Here is a 20,744-nt window from a genome sequence, read left to right on the forward strand (position 1 = left end):
GGGGTCATGAACTGAGAAATCAAATTTTCTTTGAGCTTTTGACATGTAAGAGGTCATCATACTATAAGAATATCCTGTAAATTTCAGAACAGAAAACTTCCTTGTTAGTCCAAAAACAGCTTTCATTGTAACCAAGCCCAGATAAGGACTCGATGTGGAATGTGCCTAGATAGGTAAAAGTCCGCCTCTGCAGAAGAAAATCAACGCCTACTTCTGCATTGCAAGGTTAGTCCCACCTACTGGTGTGTTAGTGAGATGACAAGGAAAGAAAAGGATCAGGATACAGGACTAAAAATAACATGACCTTTCAAAGGATCCTAAAGCTAGGAATATGGTTATTTATTTTCAACAATGTGAATGTCTCAGCTGAGCAGTATTTATTTGTATTCGGTACATTTCACTGTGGATTTTTTGGTAAATCAGTCACTTTCGGCGCAGGCTTTGCAAACAGACTTTTATGATGTGGACTCGACAGTAATGCAACAACATGTAAGTAATTATGTTAATTATAATGCCTGATCTGTGACCAGTGATTTGTGATATGTAATTATTCATGTACAGTCAGATGTTCTTTGTCTATGTGACTCAAACCAGTTCACATTGTTTCTAGTAGGATGAAAATAATCTGTGTAATCAGGTGAGTACAGATGAGTCTGTTTGTCAAGTGATGAAACCAGACACTGAGGTGAAGGGAGTGGTGGTTTATAAAGGGTGCACTGATGATGGTGAACAGGTGCAGATGATCAGTATTCTGGGGACTGTGAGTGAGTGGGCGGATCTGGTACTGATGGCTGGGTCGATGGTGTTGCTGACTCCAAACAGAGTTTATCGGTGACTGTGTTCTGGACTCTCACTAAAACTCCCGTTATATTCAACGAATCTCTTTTTTACATCGTGTTTGCACTGCTAGTTATGATGAAAGCATTCGTTAGTGTGCAGAAATTGAGTTGCAGTGACGAAAAAATACTTTTTGTTGCTATTTGCACGTACTGTAGCTGCTGCCATATAATTAACATCAAAAAACAACTCTATGAAAGACTACAGTATTTCCATTCTATTTACAGCAGGGTCTAATTGTCTGAGACCACACTGAAAATTTGAGATTCACAATCTATTTTAAGCCTGGAAATTAAGAAATCAGAAATGATATAAAATGAATTGTTAAGGAGAGGTTTACTTTATCTTTTAAAAGTATATAGATTTTAACTGTCGGACAGAGACAAGAAAGTCTTAAAGGGTTAGTTCACCCAAAAATGAAAATAATGTAATTTATTACTCACCCTCATGCCGTTCCACACCCGTCCTTCGTTAATCTTCGGAACACAAATTAAGATATTTTTGCTGAAATCCTGATTCATGATTCGGATCACGTGTCAAACTGCCAAACTGCTGAAATCACGTGACTTTGGCGCTCGGAACTGCTGATTCGACACGCTGATTCATAACGCTCTGAAGCTTCCTGAAGCAGTGTCTTGAAATCGGCAATCACTATATAAGTCGTTTTTTTTTTTTTTTTTGGCGCACCAAAAATATTGTAGTCGCTTTATAATATTAATATTGAACCACTGTATTCACATGAACTGATTTAAATATGTTTTTAGTACCTTTATGGATCTTGAGAGAGGAAATGTCTTTGCTTCCTATGCAGGCCTCATCGGATTTCAACAAAAATATCTTAATTTGCGTTCTGAAGATTAACAAAGGTCTTACGGGTGTGGAACGGCATGAGGGTGAGTAATAAATGACAGAATTTAAATTTTTGGGTGAACTAACCCTTTAAAGATTTTGGGCTGGGCTTCTTGAGTTGGGCCAGTAAGTAACCACCTACTGTAGCAACCATTCAGAACACTCTAGCAATGACCTTGCAATGCCCTGAAAACCACCTAAGAAACCCTAGCAACCATACAGCAACACCCTAGCAACCAGCCTAGAACTGTGGCAGGGAGTTTCGCACATGCAAATAGCAGTCACGTTTTCTTTAGAACATGTAAAAGTCTAGTTTTACTATGTGATTGTGGTTTGGAAAACAAGTAAATGGATAAAATGTGCATACACTTCCTTTAAATGTAATGTGTTAATTCACATGAATATTTATGGCATCCTTACCACTTCCCTAATTAGACCCGCTACACATGCCAGACACCTCTACTCCCTTGATCATGACAGTATCATGAAGAGAAACTCTATTAAAAGAACTAGATAGGAAGAGTAGCAGAAGAAGAGAGAGAGACATCTAACGTTAATGACTGTATACAGTATATGAACGTGTTTCAGGGCCCCATCTAATCACTTCTGAAACTGATTGTACCCTTCAAAGCACAGCAAGCTCTTTTGATTTGTGTCTGTTTGTTTCAAAACCCACCCACTCCTTCATTAACCATCACTTCCCGAGTGTGGATTTGCTTCTCAAATTTTCATTAAACGGAATATGGCCTGAGGACTCAGACACACTAATACCACACACATAAGAGCATCAAGACTGACTCTTCTGTCACAGCGAGAAACTGGGCGTGAAAGTGTTTATCTAGGGCTTTGGGATTATCAATGAGCAAATTACCACTGATCCAGCAAAGGGGTCTCAGGCAGACTGTGCTTCTGGCAGGGACTGAAGATTCTCTCTCTAGGGTTTAAGAAGGATAGGAGAAACAAGGGACAAATGACTGCTCTTTATTTTGATGAAACATATGCAGTCTATTCTTAATGGCTCATTATTCATTCTTCTTTTTTCCTTTTTGATATCACGCCCCTCCCCTTTTCCTTTGGAGTATCTGTGTGAGTGTTTTTTGTTTGAGAGTGGTGGCTCATGCTGAAAGAGGCAGAGAGCACTACTCCCAGGAGGATTCATCTCACTACCAGCCTGAGTGACTTTTCCTCCAGCTGCACCAATGACTCTCCATACACGCCAGCTGCACGGATATGGATTGTATTATTTGTTGGCATGGCTGACACTTTTCATGTCACAAGGTAGGTGTATGTGTATGTTTGTGTCAGTCACATTGAAAAAAAACAACAACTAATATATAAATATATAAATATATATTTGTATATTTATTTCTTTACTTATTCTTTATTTTTCTTCCTCTATTAATTGTTTTGTCATTCATTTTACAATTTTTGTTAGGTTTGTGCAAGAAAAAAAACTATTGGGTAAGAAAAATAAGCTTAATTCACGCAATATTTCATTAAATTCTGCTTTTTAAGTAAATGTATCCTGTTATCAGGATATTTGGATATTTTGTACTGGAAAACAAGACAGTTTTTTTGTAGTTTTTGAACAGTATTTTTCTGTACTTGTTTATTTAAACTCAAATTGTGTGTATACTATGCTTGTGTTATTTGGATGCCCTTGTTTTTTGAACAATCCACCTCAATAAACTTGCTTGGTGACCTCCATGTAACATTCAGAAAAATTTCCTTTGTGTTCATTGCATTACTCTTAACACAAAAATCAAATTAACACACATTTTGTATTTGAAACTAATAACACTTATATTACAATATAATTCTTCATGCCAAATGTATCTGAGATATACGACAGTAATGAATTCAGATATCTTTGTTTGCTTGCAGTGTTGCCTCCTAAAGCTCACTAGCCTCATTTAGATCTAATCTTACATGCAAATACAACATTTCTGTCTGAACAGATTCCACTGAGGGGGTTATATAAAGTGAGCCACCGCCACCAGATGAACTTTGCCTTTTGAAAAGGACATGGAGATCACATTACCAGAAATCATAAATTACCATACACAAGAAAAAGCCAATTACCTGTCAGAAACTGCACACATTATGCAGATTTCTTCTGGATAGTTTCAAAGCACAATGTCAGATGCAGATTGCATGTCACTGCAAATCATTCAAAAGATTAGGGGGACACAATTGCATCAATAATGCATTCAAGCGAATGCTTTTCCTTGTTGATGTAAATGATTTACTTTTTTTCGAAGCGTTTCATTAATAATATGTAATGTACTGCCCTTCCCGCATTACGTTATCAAAGAGGAGCAGTACATTAGCCTAACAACCACCTGTCATAGTGTAGCCAGAAGCACTGTGCAGCTAAACCCATGTGTATCAACAGCAGGGTTCTAAGCACATGGCTGAGTGACTTAAAACCTCAGGGCTAAATTCAATCTCAGTCGCTATAACCTCATCCCTGTTTGATCTGATGCCGCAGTGGGGGCGAAATCATTGAGAAACTGATGGTGAACGAAGATATTGCTGTACATTTACTTTGAATTTGACTTATTGTGGAATACAGTAGGCTGCTTTTGTTTTGATTTATTAGTATTCTCCATAGCTCAGATAAAAACAAATATCTGCTTTCTGCTTTATAGTTGATGGGCTGCAGTGTTATGCCTGTAACATTGTGCATAACCAGAGGTATGTGGATGTAGGCTGCTCTAGCCCCGAAGTCATCACCTGCTCCCACTCCCACAAGGGCTTTAAGCATCGCTTCTGCATCAGGACCGAAAGTGGTAAGAATATCGCCCTCGACTACAACCACCCACCAGCAACCACTAGTTTATCAACAATCAGAAATGACTGCCTGGCTTCCTATGGCTGAGGCAATCATTACATGAGCATCACTGTGGAGAATAATGCATCATGATGATTGTTTTTTGTTGACAATTTGGTTCGTTAAATTCATGGTGAGGATTTCTAAAATCCTGAGAAACAGAACTCCAGCAGCGACACCTTAATCCTCCCTGTGAGACTCCCAGCGTGTAATTGTCATCACACTTTGGCAGCGTAAGGAGCATTAGAGGCGGATGATCGCTCCTCAGAAAAGACCAACTGAAGTTAGTGATCACAGTGTTCCCTGCCCCCCATCTAATTAACCTGCTTTAACCTGTACTTCCAACACCTTTGTCTCCTAATCAACCAAAAAAACCTACATGGGTTTTGAATGTATGTAATACATTGAGTTCATAGACTGTCTGTGAATTTTTACACACTCTTGGTTCTTTATTCGGCATAAGAACCTTTAGCATCTATAGAACCCAGTTCAAAAGGTTCTTTCTTCTTAAGATCATTAAAATATTCTTCACACTAAGGAAAAAATGGTTCTTTTTAGGAAATGAAAAGGTTATTTCTTTGGGGAACTGAAAATGCTTTTTCTATAGCATTGCTGTGAAAACGCATTTTGGAGCCTTTATTTTTAAGAGTGATGCTTCCAGCACAACTTTCAGATATCACTGCATGAGCAAAATTCTTTGTAACCTGAAAACCTGACCGCATTTATGACCCAAATGGCAATGACAGAACACAGCCAGACAGTCCTCCAGATAGGTGACAGGCCTGCACAGTCAAATTGATAAGGCTGATAAGAGCATTTAGACAGCGATCATCAGGGATTTCTCTCTCTCTCTGTGTTGGATCATCGGCCAGCTGTAATCCTCCAGAGTTATCCACTTTCACAAGTTGAGCCTGCTCTGCCTCCCTCCACGGCTAAGCATGCCTCACAGACCTGTCACATGACTCAGCCCTGAGCAATTGCTCATGCCGTTTGTTTTACTGTAGTGTATGGCCGGATCTTCCTTTAGTTGAAGGTATGCTCTGGCTTCAAAATAAGTTAGACTCTAACAGTTTCTATGACACGTTGTTGATCGTGACTGACAATAATTATGACTCTTCACTCAGTGATAAAAATGCTCTTACAATGGTAGTCTTTGTAGAGTGTGCTTGTGTTTTTGTTGCAACACCTATACTGATTCCTCACTATGAAGCAGTCTGAATTATCCTTTGAGCAGTGAGACTACCGTAGGTGGATTAACTTATGGTTATGCGTTACTGACATAACTCCTGTGGGTAGATTTGTTTCTTTGTAAACAGTCCCTTGGTATCCTTGACTGTATCATGTGAATTTGGCAGGAATTGCTAGTAGATATAAAAAAAGCTCAGGGCAGCATTTCCCAAAAGCATTGTGAGCCTAAGTTGATCGTAGCTCCATTGGTGGCAATGGAGCTACGATCAATTTAGGCTTACGATGCTTTTGGGAAACACTGCTCAGACAAGTAATTTTTTATGGAACTAGTCTCATGTTAACATGTACATTGTGGGTCATGAATCAGTATATCATGCTCATGAATTCAGGCACTGCTAGGACCCTGGCTTGCTACACATTAGGACATGGATGATATTTCCGGTGAATAAGTCCTCATTGTACAATGTCATTACTAGTATTTATGAACAACAGCAGAACTGATATCTTTCTGACATTTGTTTTTTAAATGTTTAAGTACATAATGATAAATACTCTGCTTGTTACATATCCCTGCAACATTTCAGCCCAAAAATAAATTATAAAAGTTAGTGTTACAATGCACATGACGTAAATTTAATCATCTGCATAGTTAGCACGTAATGTAGGCAAACAGATTTTTTTTTTTTTTATTCTTTTTTATTCTATATATATATATATATATATATATATATATATATATATATATATAAGTATATTTCTTTTGATAGTGTGACCGAACACAGGGGCTTAACACAAGAGGAGCATATTCAGGTAATCTTGCCAATCAGTACAAGAGGAAGCCTATGAACGGAAGTCTCTCACCACCCTCCCTTGTTTTTCGGGCATTTGGCCTTGCCCTAAGGATTCATCATGTCCCAAATCAAGCTTTTCCCATCCAATGAAGAATCGTTCATCTCTGAGGAATCTCTGCTGCAATCCGCTGGCCCAAGGAGCGAGTTTCCTCTGCCTAACACCACCGCCAAGTCTGTCATCATTGCAGGGTATCAGGCCACACAAAAGGGTCTCTGTACATCAAGATGCAGAGGCCCACCATTGACCCCGCCATCTTCCTCCACTTCTTCTTCTACTCTGGCCCCTCCAGCCATCCCTGCCGTTGAGAAATGGACAGTAAAAGTGCTGAGACAAATTTCACATATAAAATAAAGCTTAACTATAGAACCTGTACTGCAGTCTGTTAACCCTTCTTCCAAAGCCATCTGAACTTCCAGTCGAGTGAGTATGGTCCGTCAGGCCCCATGCTTATGTTCTGGGGCAACTCCACCCTCCTCCTGCAGGGGAGTGGGCCTTTCTCCAGTGTCAGGTCATAGCAGCACATCCTAAGTAAGACAGGTCCCAGCTTCCACTTCCCTCTCCTACCTACTCAGACCCATACCACGGATCTACCACACCATCTGACCCAGTCCCTACCTTCCACAATGTCTACCCCGCATCAACCACTCAGACATTGCCTTTTCCTCCCATTATTTCTAATCCTCTTCTACACAACAAAATCCACAGTGTTAAATTAACACCCAAAGTGTACATATGAGTCCATCTTGCCGGGTGTTAAAAATGAGTGATGATTGACAATTAGTGGAGACATCTGATGTTAATAAGCAGAATCATTGAAGAAACAACAAGAGGAAAAGAGAGAGAGCAACTACAACTGACTTCCAGCCATTAAACATTATTACACTTATTATTAACCAGTTTGATTTTATTTCTGTCATACATCAACGAAAGTTCTTATTGAGAATTAACAGATGTTTAGATGTTAATGTTTTAATGAAAGTTTAGTTTGAAGTCATCATGATGGTGAAAAGCATTTCCTTTAGTTGGGCTCTTGACTCTACTGTTTATTAACATTAATTTATTTCTGGCTGCTCCAACTTTGTGTTTGTAGAGCACATTTGTTATGATCTGAGCTGTGTTTCCCAAAAGTGCTGTGAGCCAAAGTTGGTCAATTTAGGTTTACAGTGCTTTGGGACGCACAGTCATAATGGTTGTGTTTTCTCATTGTGAAATGGCCAGATTCATTGGTGACATCCAGTATTAACTGGTGATATAGATGCTATATTATTTCTTTATAGTAAATCTCTGTTACCACTTGAGATCCAGCAGAGCTTTTATAATCTGAAGGGTTTTTTTGAAACACACACAGACATCAAGAATCAGCATATGACCCTCAACAATGGTGACAATCAAACAAAGTGCTTCATGTTGCAGTGCATGATGGGAGCCACCAATCAAAACTCATCCATGGCTCCCATCATGCATTGCTGCATGAATAAATTATGCAGCTGAATTGTCCTGTAATTTTCGTAGATTGTTCATGTTTGCTTTTATTTTTCTGTTGTTTTGTTGTGACAGTAGCTTGTTTTGTGATGTTCAGAGTTGATCTGTTTTTCAGTATTTTGTATTTATTTATCGTCACCGTTCTTGAGAATCAGATGCTGATTCTTGATGTGTGTTTAAACCCTGAAGCTTCAGTGCATAATGCATTATTCTTTAAAAAAAAAAAAAAAAAAGTCATACTATTGTGGGATCTCAAGCTGTAAAATCACAGGACTACGATTATTAATGCTAAAGCTACACATCAAGCACACAGTCAGAGATTTAGACTCTAAACGACATCAGGCCATCACCTGATGAGTATATCATTATCAAAATATATTGTGACCAGATCCTATTCTCTCTGACCATAACAAATGTGCTTTACAAACACAAAGTTGGAGCAGCCAGAGAACAATTAATAATAAAAGGTAAAGAGTCAAGAGCCCAACTAAAGCAAACGCTGACCTCTTTCATGGTGACTTGAAATGAAACATTCATAAAACATTAATTAACACCTTTTTTCTCTCTTTCCTTCAATGATTCTGCTTATTAACATCAGGTGTCACCACTAATTGTCAATCATCACTCAATCATCAATCAATTATCTCATTAACTTTAACACTGCTTCGGTGTTACTTTTTAACACCCGGCAAGATGGATTCATATGTACACTTTGGGTATTAATTTAACATTGGGGATTTTGCTGTATACCCTTGGCTTTCAGCTACAGGGGCAGACCCTGGTGTGATGTGTCCTTACCAATGGAATCAGTGTCCTTACTGGGGTGCTTTGGACACCGATCTCCACAACAGGGTTTTCCTGGGCTGCTATAATATTTCTTGCGTGGTGTGTAGATCAGTCAATCACCACATCCTGTCTGCAAAATAACCCTCTAATCCTCTCATGCCTGGAGTCAAATCCACAAGTTATGTTCTGTGGTTTGAATGCTTCCACCAAATTACGACGCTAGGGTCAGAATTGTTCATTTTTGATCCAGGAGGAAGGTATGCAACAATTTCAGTTATGTGAAATGTAGTACACAGCATTGCCATTTCTTACATGTCTGTAATTACTGTGGCGGTGCTCACGCACACTGTATTTGTCCAGTTTTTAAGTCTGTCAATAATAATAGAGACCCTAAAAACTATTTGTCTACTCCTGTCAGTACTTCTCATCTTGCTGTTGAATTATCTAACCACCCTGATGTTCATTTTTCTAACTGTTATCCAGTCTCAAATATGATGTCAACCCCGGTAAAGAGAGCATTAACAGCCTCGAAGAATATTCTCTTCATTATTACAAAATCAAGTGATAACAGTGAATAAAAACATCGGAATGTGGCTTGTCAAAGTAGACATCACCTCAGCATTTTTTAAAAATTATTGTTTATCTATCCAGATTCATGGTATTTATTGATAGATTTTATTTCACAGTTCGTTTAACCTTTGGCTCAAAAGCAGGCCCAAAATTTTCGACACGCTGCCTGAAGAAATATGCTGGATTTTGTCCAATAATTATGCAATCCCATACCTCCTACATCCACTTGTTCTGCGATGTCTCACCACATGACACTATTCCAGCCACCCATCTTCTCACAGTTCAAAAAGTTTTTGCAGACCTGGGGATTCAGATTGCCCAGAACAAAACAGTGGGTCCAGCCTTATCCATCGTGTTTCTAGGCATTAACATAAACTCACTACTACATAACTCACTACTACATAAACTAGACTTGATCATATCAAGTCAAGTCACATTTATTTATATAGTGCTTTTTACAATGCAGATTTTGTCAAAGCAGCTTTACAGTGATAACTGGTATATAATTTTGGCTGCACAGCAGCTCTTAAAGAAAATGGTGTCAGTATCCATCTTAAGTAAATTCAGTATTGCACCAAATGTCTAACCGGACCTGTTCTAAACACGGACTCCTCTCTCTGCTCGGCCATCTAAATTTCATAATGCGTATAAGGTGAAAAAAGGTATACTTGAGTGCATTAAAAAAATACTTAAATACAAGCAAGTACATTTGTAGTACATTCTTTATTTTGGTGCTAAATAAAAGTGTCAAAGTTTTACACTATAAATACACTAATTCAAAGTATATTTGTACTTCAGTAGTACTTGGAAAAGTATACTAAATAGCACTAATACTTAAATTAAATTTTTAGTACATTGAAATAAAGTATACTACCTCAAAAATATACAGAGGAGTTGAATTAGTATATTTGTTAAAAGTGTATAATGTACTACAATTTCCCAATTGTGGTACTTAAGTACACTTAATATAAATGCAGTAATTAGCGCTAACACTTAACTAGTTTTTAGTGCATTGAAATAAAGTATATAACCACAAAATACAGAGGACTTTTATTAGTGTATTTGTCACGTTCCCAGTCATTCCCGGACTACATTTCCCACAATCCTCCCTGGCAATCACCTGCACTCTCTCCACCAATCACCAATTGCCACATACTGCTGCAGCACATTATTTGGACTATTTAAGCCACACACACCCTCACACACTTTGCGAGGTCTTGTTTCACCTTGTGTTCAATTCTGAGCGTTTCCCTGTGTTGATTACCTGCCTGTTTCTGATCCTGTTTGCCTTTCGTTTACGACCCTCTGCTGCCTGCCTTTGGACTGTGTTGTTTCCTGACCTGTGAGTGATATCTGCCTGTCCCGACTTCTGCCTGTACTGTGACCACGATTCTGCCTATCCCTTGCTGTTCCTGTTTGCCCCTGCTTTACCATGCTTGTACGACCACGCTCTTATTTAATAAAGCTTGCAAATGGATCTCTGCCTGAGTCCCGCCTCATTACAGTATTTCTTAAAAGTGTGTTTTGAATGCTGTAAAATTAGTTCAATCTTAGTACACTTTTATACAGTATTCCTAAATTTAAACGACATTAAAATCCAGTAAAATGTTATGTAAAGCGAATATTCAAAGAACACTTTAAGTAATGTACTTATAAAACACTGTATATTTGGTTTACTTTATTTGACTACACTTAAAATCAATATGTTAATATAAATGCACTAATTTGCACTAAGTGTAGTTAAGTACTACACTTGGGAAATTGCACTTATAACTAGTACATTAGTTATATATTTGTGATAAAATCAATGTCATTTAAACTTAGGTTTACTACATAAAAGTCTACTAAGATTGAACTAATTTTGCATTCAAAGCACACTTTTAACAAATACACTAATAAAACTCCTCTGCATATTTTTGAGGTAGTATACTTTATTTCAATGCGCTAAAAATCTTTAAGTAGTAGTGGGATTTAGTATACTTGTACTACTGAAGTACAGATATACTTTGAATTAGTGTATTTATAATGTCAAACTTTGACACTTTTATTTAGCACCAAAATAATTTACTACAAATGTACTTGTTTGTATTTAAGTATTTTTTAATGCACTCAGGTATACTTTTTTTCACCTCCGAATTGTGCAGTGCAATTTCCCAACTGTGGTACTAAGTGTAGTCAGATAAAGTAAACCAAATATACAGTGTTTTATAAGTGCATTACGTAAAAGTGTGCTATGAATGCTTTACATAAACTTTTATTGGATTTTTATATATATTGTTCTATTTTAATGGATTTTCATGCAAAATACGGTACAAATGAATTAATTATAAGTAAGCCCTTTGTTCACTGTGCTACTATAAATGCACCAATTTCACGTGATTGGATTATGCATTCATATAAAAAAGTACACTACCCCAAAATACGTAAGCATGTTACATAAAAGTGTGCTTTGCTTTTGCAGTAAAACAGGAAAATCTTGAATTATATATAAATTTGTTGTCATTTATTTTCATTAAAAAACAGATATTTCAAAGATTCACTCATTTCACATTTGACAGGAATCAAAAATAAAAAAATTCAACACTGCACAGTCTGTGTCAGTTCATATTTACAACAGGTATGTCAACAATATCTTTTATAAATTCTGCGCTTTGTACTGCAAAAAAAAAAAAAAAAATACAAATAAAACTGGCAGGCTTACAGGTTTAAGTAGTTTGGAAGGCATCTTGTATGCATATGAATGTGTAATCAGTTAATATTTAATCTCTCTATGTATTATTTGGGAGTCCCAGGTGAAAAAAACAATGCAGTAAAGTATACTTTATTTTAGAACACTTAATACACTTCCATAATGTACTATATTTTTGTGCATTTATTTTGTACTTAATATATAAAAAGTTCTTCTTTTGTACTTCTTAAGATAGTCTTAAGAACATCTAAGTGTACTCAACTGTGCTATTTTGAGACACCATGAATATGAACTAAAATGTGCTTTTAATATACTTATCAAAAAAAAATTATTTACCACTTTTAAATATACTCATCAGTCATAGAAAATACACATGATGTATTTCAAATATAAGAATAATATATGAGAAATATATACAAAATGTATTTAGAATGTTGTAGGCAATACATATAAATACATTTTGTATATATTTATTATAAATGATTCTTCATGTGTATTTTCTATGCCTGATGAGTATAAGTGTATGCAAGATGGGTTCAAGTGTACTACAAGTACAACTAAATACATAGATAATATATCAAAAGCACATTTTAGTTCATCTTCATGGTGTCTCAAAATAGCATAGTTGAGTATACTTAGATGTTCTTAAGATTATCTTAAGAAATATTAAAGAAGAATTTTTAGTATATTAAGTGCAAGAAAATATAGCACTTTAATACATTATGGAAGTGTATTAAGTGTACTAAAATAAAGTGCACTTTACTGCATTTCTTTTTCACCTGGGTTGGTCTGGAGGAACAAATCTCCCCTACCTCATCCATGCCACGATGAGCTAAATTTGTGGATAACCTTTCTATAACAATGGAGCGGTCTCAATTTCTTTTACTACAATCGTTTATCTCTCCCCGATGATATCCAGCTGTTCACTGATGCAGCCCCCTCCATCGGCTTCGGGGAGTTTTATCAAGGACGCTGGTTTGCGTCTCTGTGGTCTCCCAGCTCCTAAACATACAAGTCTTCAGCCTCTTCGGCTCTTTTCAAGCTCTACCCCCTCATCATCATGGCCTTGTTGTGGGGGAAAGAATGGCCTCCAACAGTATTTTAGTCTACTGCGATAATGAAGCAATGGTGCACTGCATTAACAAAGGTCATTCACGGTCTATACAATAATGCCATTCCTAAAGGCCTGACACACCAATCTGATGGTCGATCAATGTTGGGCCATCAATGAGAAAGAACTCTGACTGGCTATTCAGCTTAGCGAATGAGTCAGTGCACGAGAATAAAAGCAAAAATTATGAAAGATGACACAGACAGAAGGCTATTCTGAATTCAGAAATTCAGATTGCTGGCTCCAGAGGCAAATTCAAAAACAACCCCTCCACCTCCTTATTATCATTCATTTACGGCAACCCCTCTCCTGCAATAAGCAATCCTCAGACCTCCCTCAGAGAACCCAACCCTTCTGCCCAGCTTGCAGACAACCCTTAACCTTAGACTTACTCACCAAATGTATCTCCATTCTCTGCTTAGGCTACCACTCCATCAACACTGCCCGTACACTTGAAGCAATGTTCATTTTAGCTTTTGTTGGACATCTCTGCTCCTCAGAACTCACAATCACCTCTATTTTTAACCAAAAAGCCCATCTTACAACTTCAGATATGCTAGTATTAGACAATAAAACCATTTATTTTTTCATTAAACAAAGCCAAAAAAGGCCATTTCACCTCCCGACCCAAGCCGCTCAACGCTGGCCGTCCCAGTTTTTGCAGTGTATCCCATTCAACTGTCCCATTCCCTCTTATCTTACCTGCAATTCAGACACTCTAAGGTTGTCACCCTTTGACCCGCTATTTGTCGATTCTTATCCAATCCAGCATCTAAGCAGAAAATTTCTCTAGCCACTTATTCTGCAAAGGAGCAGCAACCACCACTGCTCAAAAAGGTCTATCACAGCAGCAGAGAACAGCAAGCCAAATATGCATCTTTAATCTGATTTTGTACATGTGAACTCCTGAATCATACTTGTACAGTTTCTGTGCTATTTCTCTACAAATGTTTTGATTGATAAAAATGCCACCTTGAGGACACTAATTATTACCAAAAAAAAAAAACCCACATAAAAATCAGTTAGAAAAATTGGTTTGTTTGTGTACAGCACACTATGCTGATCATGAAATTTACGTGATGCACATGGTATGCATACCCTAGTGTATTCGTAAAAAACAAAAAACTTGGAAAGGTGTTGTTGTTGTTGTGGTAATCAATACTGTCATGGTAATGGTAATCACCTGTGCTTGTAAAAACAAGCAAAATTCCATTTACAGTAGAGCTCACAGGTAGACCTATTGATTCCTTTAATGTGTCATAGAGCTGTTCAGTCATGACCTCAATTTTTACACCATGCCAGAAAGCTAATTCCCTTATTGATTAAAAGAATGTCTGTGGTTAACATTACTTTCCTGTTTTGTTCTGTAATATAAGCTACTGTACACACATGGATTTTGAAGCCACTGTTTTTTTAATATAAGTCACTAATAAATTGCTAAAGAAATACAGTTGTGTACAGACTGTGCATTCACTTGTAGTAGTTGAATAGTTCTTATACCAGCAACGTCTTAGTAAATTATCCTTTTAACAGTTACTTCATAATTCATGTCTGACTGTGTGTATTTTATGTTGCAGAAGTCACTTCATGCAGTGTTAACCACAGACATTAATTCTACTCATAATTCCAAAATGTCATTCTAAAATCACAGGAAATTCTTAACCCATGAACCCTTAGCTCAAAAATGCTGAATCTCCTCCATGTTTTACAACTAGCAACTCCACAGTTCTGTTGCAGCCTGCTGCATTACAATCATGCCTTCAAATTAAATTCCTCTGAAGTTGATTCTATGTAACCCACATGCTGGGTTTCTCAAAAACACTGTTTTGTTTTGCTGCAGTTGCACTGGGAGTCATGCTGACCAGTGGCTGTGCCACAGCCCGACACTGCCACACGGAGGAGCTGCCGGGAGTCAACATCCACTGCTGCGACTCTGATCTGTGCAACAGCGCCACCCGCTGGCGGACAACCACACTGATGCCTATGTGCTCATTGACGTTTGCTCTGTTGCTTCAAAGTGTCATACTGTCGACGAAATAACTTAGAACTTTGAACTTCACGGCAAAATCACGGCAGCTACACTTGGATTCAATACATAAAGGAGGGAACCTTGAAAACATAATTTTAAAATCTGTGAACACAGATCATGGAGTATGTGGATAAACCAAACAAATTACTGTGTAACCTTCTTCACATCACGTATCACATATGATCTTCAATTTAAAGTTGTCTTTGGATCATTAGATCATTTCTTAAAAACAAAACAAAACAAAACAAAACAAAAAACTCAATGTTAGCCTCACAAGGACTTTTTATATGGCCAACAAACCAACTTAATTTGTAACCATTTAATTCATTTTAAAGCATAACATGTCCTTTACATGTATGTTATTTTACTTTGAAGAAGCTTTCCATGTCTTCAGAAATTGTATACAGATGCCCAAATGTAAAATGTCTTTGTATTAGAAACAAAATCTTAAAACAAGTGGGCAATGGAAATGTTGACCTTTTCTCAGACATTTTTTGCAATTTCTTTTAATCAGTTGGTCTCAGTGTGATTTTTAGTGGACGTATGATGTCAGTTCCTGTCAAGTTCCTGCAGGTGTAACCACAGGTTTAGTTTATTGCATAACTTTGAACATGATGCGCTAACATTTGACAATCAAGAAAGTGCTTATTCCAAATTTAGACTTTTTGTCTTAATTTGGAATAATCAAATAAGACATCTATAGTACTGCACTGCAAATGATTTTGTTTAAAAATGTAAAAAACTTTCCATAATTGATCAAATACATTAAAATGTTGTTTTCTTAATTTGATTCATAGCCTGACTGGTTTGTATTTACGTCAAGATTTACGTCATGTCCGTAAACAGAAAAGAAGGTCTGGCTATAGCCTACACATATATGACAGTACAGTGTAATTGCTGATCCATATGAATTCTTGGCTGAGAAGTGACAATTTATCTCTAAATGATGTCTAAAGAGAGCTCAGATCTACAGGAGATGGCAGTGTTTCACAGTCTCTTGACACAGGCATAAATGTTCAACCTGACAGAATCTCTGACACAGCAGATATGTTGTGGTGCTCAGTCCACTGTGTTCGTCGTAATTAGAGCCATGAAACATGCCTGACTAGAGCAATATTTTACTGGGATTCATTCTTTGCTAGAAATCATGTTTGTAATATATGCACAGTGATTCTTCATATGGGTCCTTTGAAGAGGCGACAGATTCAGAGAACAGAGAACAAAAAGAGCAATGGCCTGTCTTATGGTGAAAGCTCTTATGAAAATAAACGGGAAGAGATCCGCAGAGGCTCATGGCTCTGTTTTGATTTGTTTAATCCAGCCTTTGAGAAAACACAGGCACTGAGAGCCATCTCTCACTGAATGGAGGAAGAAGTGTTTCATCTTTTAACTCTCCTCATGATTCATCCAGAAATTAGCAGAGAGAGATTGCGGAGACAGGTTTGAGAGCTGGCGTATGAAATAAGGCAGTCTAGTATATGCTCCTTCCAGACTCTAAAACTGTGCACTGCCTCTGAGTAACAGAGCTAATGAGCGCTGAAGCACAAGCTGTGGCAGCAACATCAGCTCTCTCCTGTCTTTAACTTCTGCTGTCATATGCCTCTGACACTGAAATGACTACTTTTGCAATTGATTGCACAGAATTTGGTGAGATTCTATAATCCATTTTGTGCTGAGTGGATTTGTTTCAGTTTTCTTCAATATTTGTCAATGTCAGACCACAAATGAGCCAAAGCAGGAATCAAGTCATGAAAGGCAAATGACAACTGATTAAATGTATTTGTCCTATTTAACATGCAAAATGCTTCACCAGTCTGTTGCAGTGGTCCATGTCCCATACAAAACCCACTGCTATGATGCAGCAGTGTTCTGGACAGTTGGCAGGTCATTGTTTGTGGTTTCTAAGATGTTCTGAGTGGTTGAAAGGCAGAGTTGTAAACAGTACCTGAAAACCATGCAGACAGATATCATATAGCGAAAATGTAATCGCGAAAATGCGAAAAAGTTACAAGTCACCAATTCCAATACGACTTGAGCCATGAGGGGCAAGCTGGATTCCGTCCATTCGGAGGCTGTTGTGACCAGATCTTTTCTATCCACCAGTTGATGGAGGAGAGAATCCGCTGTGCCAAGTGTATTGTCATCGTCTTTATTGACTTCAAATCAGCGTTCGATGTCTTGCACTGGCCAGCACTCTGGAAGGCGCTGGAGACCGAACATGTCCCTCCCAAAGTCATCCACCTCTTTCAGAACCTCTATGTCGGCTCGACAAGCCGTTTACGCATTCTCAGTGAAGTGTCTGAGGAGTTTTCCATCCGTACCTGTGTCTGGCAAGGTGACATCGCCTCCCCACTTTGGTTCAATACATTGATCGTTGCGATCATGAGGAAGGTCTTTGGGAACAAGCAGGGAGTCCAGTATAGCATCGATGGCTACATGACTGATCTTATGTTCGCCGACGACAGTGCCATCCTTGCCGATACGGATGTAGAGGCCACCAATGCCCTTTACAATGTTGTTTGTTTCGCTGAGCCATGCGGACAGAAAATCAACATCGATAAGACCAAAGTTATGATGACCGATGGCTCACCAGCATCTCTCCATCTTAAGGGAGCCCAAATTGAGCAAGTACAAGACTTCAAGTATCTAGGATCATTGGTCCAAGAAAAGAAGATCGCCTCGACCACTTAAGTTATTTCGAAATTGTTCGAATTGACCAGGCAACAGCGGTGTTTGCCTCATTGAAGTGGTGTTTGTGGAAGTAGGCCAACATCACTACTGCGACTAAGATAAGACTCTACTGAACTCTGATCATTCCTATCGTGTTATATGGATCCGAAACCTGGACTGTTCTTAAGTCAGAACTTAACAAGCTGGAGGTCTTTCAAATGCAATGCCTCCGACTAATCCTCGTCATCTCATGGTACCGCGCTGAAGAAGACCTGGCTGAAGCTAATCGGCGATGACCTAAGAAACCAACGCATCACCCTCATGGATGCCAAGGCTTTGGCCACCGATCGATATGCATGAAGGCTTGTAGTGAATGAGGTCCCTGTTGAACCCACAGCAACATACACGCTTCGGTGGCAGCTAGGGAGTTAAGTCAAAAGTCAAGTAAGTCAGTATACACTCACATTCACGTAAAGTAGCCTTGTTGACAGGTTTACATTGACATTTACATTTAGTCATTTAGCAGACCCTTTTCTCCAAAGCAACTTACAAATGAGAATAGTAGAAGCAATCAAATCAACATGAGTACAACAGTATGTAAGTGCCGTGTCAAGTCACAGTTTCATCAGCAAAGTGCTCGTAGCAAGGTTTTTTTTAAAATACAAATAGATGGAGAAAGAATAGAAATCGAAAAAGAAAAGTAAAATATGAATAAAAAGTAAGTGCTAATATTACTGAGTCAAGTGTTGACGAAAAAGATATGTCTTTAGCAGTTTTTGAAAATGGCTAAAGACTTAGCTGCTCGGATATAGCGTGGTAGGTCATTCCACCAGTCAGGAACAGACCAGGAGAAGGTCAGTGAGAGTGATTTTGTGCCCCTTTGGGATGGCACCACAAGGCACCATTCACTTGCAGAACACAAGCTTCTGGAGGGCGCATAAGTCTGAAATAGTGAGTTTAGGTACAGTGGTGCGGAGCCAGTGGGTGTTCTGTAGGCAAATATTAGAGTCTTGAATTGGATGCGAGCAGCTATTGGCAGGCAATGCAAACTAATGAAGAGCGGTGTGTCTTGCTGCAGCATTCTGGATCAGTTGTAGAGGCTTGACAGTACATGCTGGAAGGCCTGCCAAGAGAGCATTACAATAGTCCAGTCTGGAGAGAACAAGAGCTTGGACAAGAATTTGTGTGGAATGCTTCAATAGGAAGGGTCTAATCTTCTTAATGTTGTACAAGGCAAATCTGCAGGACTGGGCCGTTTTAGCGATATGATCTGTGAAGCTTAAACAATCATCCATTACCACTCCAAAGTTCCTGGCTGGAAGGAGTTATGGTTGACGACCCAAGTTGAATGGAAAGGTTATGAAGAAGTGTTGGGTTGGCACCGACCACAAGCAGTTCCGTTTTTGCAAGGTTGAGTTGAAGGTGGTGGTCCTTCATCCAGGCAGAAATGGCTGTCAGGCAGGCTGCGATGTGACCAGCAACCGTCGGATCATCTGGTTGGAATGAGATGTAGAGTTGTGTGTCATCAGCATAACAGTGATAGGAAAAACCATGTTCCTGAATGACAGATCCTAGTGATGACATGTAGATGGAGAAGAAAATTGGTCCAAGCAGTGAGCCCTGAGGTACCCCAGTAGCAAGATGATGTGACTTGGACACCTCACCACTCCAAAATACCCTGAAGGACCTACCTGAGAGGTAAGACTTGAACCACTGGCGTTGCGGTTCCTGAGATGCCCTTCGACATGAGGCTCTGGTGGTTAACTGTGTCAAAAGCAGCAGACAGATCCAGCAAGATGAGTACTGATGATTTTGAAGTTGCTCATGCCAGTCTGAGGGCTTCAGTAACTGAGAGCAGGGCAGTCTCAGTTGAGTGGCCACTCTTGAAGCCAGACTGGTTTAGGTGAGTAAGGGCAAAACGAACAAGATACAGTACCTTCAATGCCCTGTAAATGGCAATATCACTTCTTTTGTAATGTAAATAAACTGCTGCAGAAAAAGTGAGGTGCCATGCAAAATGTAACGAGTAACTGAATTACTCATCTCAAATGTTTTGGAGTAAAGAGTACATATACTTATTCAAAAACGTAGTCAAGTAGAGAGTAAAAGTTGCTAATATCTTAAAACTAAGTAGTCAAAAAGATACAGTAAAGATACTTAATTAAAGTAACTATTAACATTTACTCAAATACTTTGTGAAAGGTGATTTCTTACTGGCCTAAAGCTGCGTTCACACTAGAGATATGAGAGATTTCTGTCCTCCAAAGAAAGTCTATTCCACTACAACTTCAAAAAATTAAAAAAATAAATCCATATGCATCAAATTGTTTAATCTTCTAAAACATGATCAATTTATATGATGAACAGATTTATTTTAGTAATGTAAATTTTAGTTATTTTTATTCACATATAAGCATGCACATACATCAAGTAAACGGAAGCTAAAACATACAAAACAATATCTCTTAGATTTAGCTAAAACTGCTTGATTCATATGGATTTTTTTTTTTTTTACAACATCTTTATGAACCATTCAAAGCATTTTCAATGGAGGAACAGAAATCTCAGGTTTCATTATCTTCAATTCACAATCTTCAATTGTGTTTCAAAGATGAACAAAAGTCTAATTGGTTTAGAATGACATGAGGGTGATTACATGATGACAAGTTTTTCAGTTTTGGATGAACTAACCTTTTAATTCAGCCAAGAGGTCAATATGTGACATTTAGATTACCTGTTGGTCACACATCTTCATGCGAATTCTTCAAAGCTTTCAAACACAACTAAATGCAAAACTTCTTCACATGAGCCTGTGTTTCCGATCTTCTGCTTTTGTGGTTGTATAAAT

At 38.1% G+C, this 20,744-nt stretch overlaps 1 protein-coding gene across 1 annotated transcript; it reads left to right on the plus strand.

Moving 5' to 3' along the window:
* Nucleotides 1-287: 287 nt before the first annotated feature.
* Nucleotides 288-16,404, plus strand: LOC125267602. The gene is made up of 4 exons (XM_048189393.1): nt 288-489; nt 2,766-2,964; nt 4,338-4,478; nt 15,038-16,404. The coding sequence occupies exons 2-4, from the start codon at nt 2,886-2,888 to the stop codon at nt 15,235-15,237; spliced, it is 420 nt and encodes a 139-aa protein (XP_048045350.1). The 5' UTR covers nt 288-489; nt 2,766-2,885; the 3' UTR covers nt 15,238-16,404.
* Nucleotides 16,405-20,744: the final 4,340 nt, after the last annotated feature.

Source organism: Megalobrama amblycephala, linkage group LG4 (assembly GCF_018812025.1).
Source record: "Megalobrama amblycephala isolate DHTTF-2021 linkage group LG4, ASM1881202v1, whole genome shotgun sequence".
Lineage (NCBI taxonomy): Eukaryota > Metazoa > Chordata > Actinopteri > Cypriniformes > Xenocyprididae > Megalobrama > Megalobrama amblycephala.

Excerpts from the sequence above, each read along its gene's own strand:
- LOC125267602 (XM_048189393.1), top strand. The coding sequence starts at position 2,886 with ATGACTCTCCATACACGCCAGCTGCACGGATATGGATTGTATTATTTG. Across the intron at positions 2,965-4,337 it reads GACACTTTTCATGTCACAAG|TTGATGGGCTGCAGTGTTAT; the intron begins GTAGGTGTATGT and ends TCTGCTTTATAG. Across the intron at positions 4,479-15,037 it reads CTGCATCAGGACCGAAAGTG|TTGCACTGGGAGTCATGCTG; the intron begins GTAAGAATATCG and ends GTTTTGCTGCAG.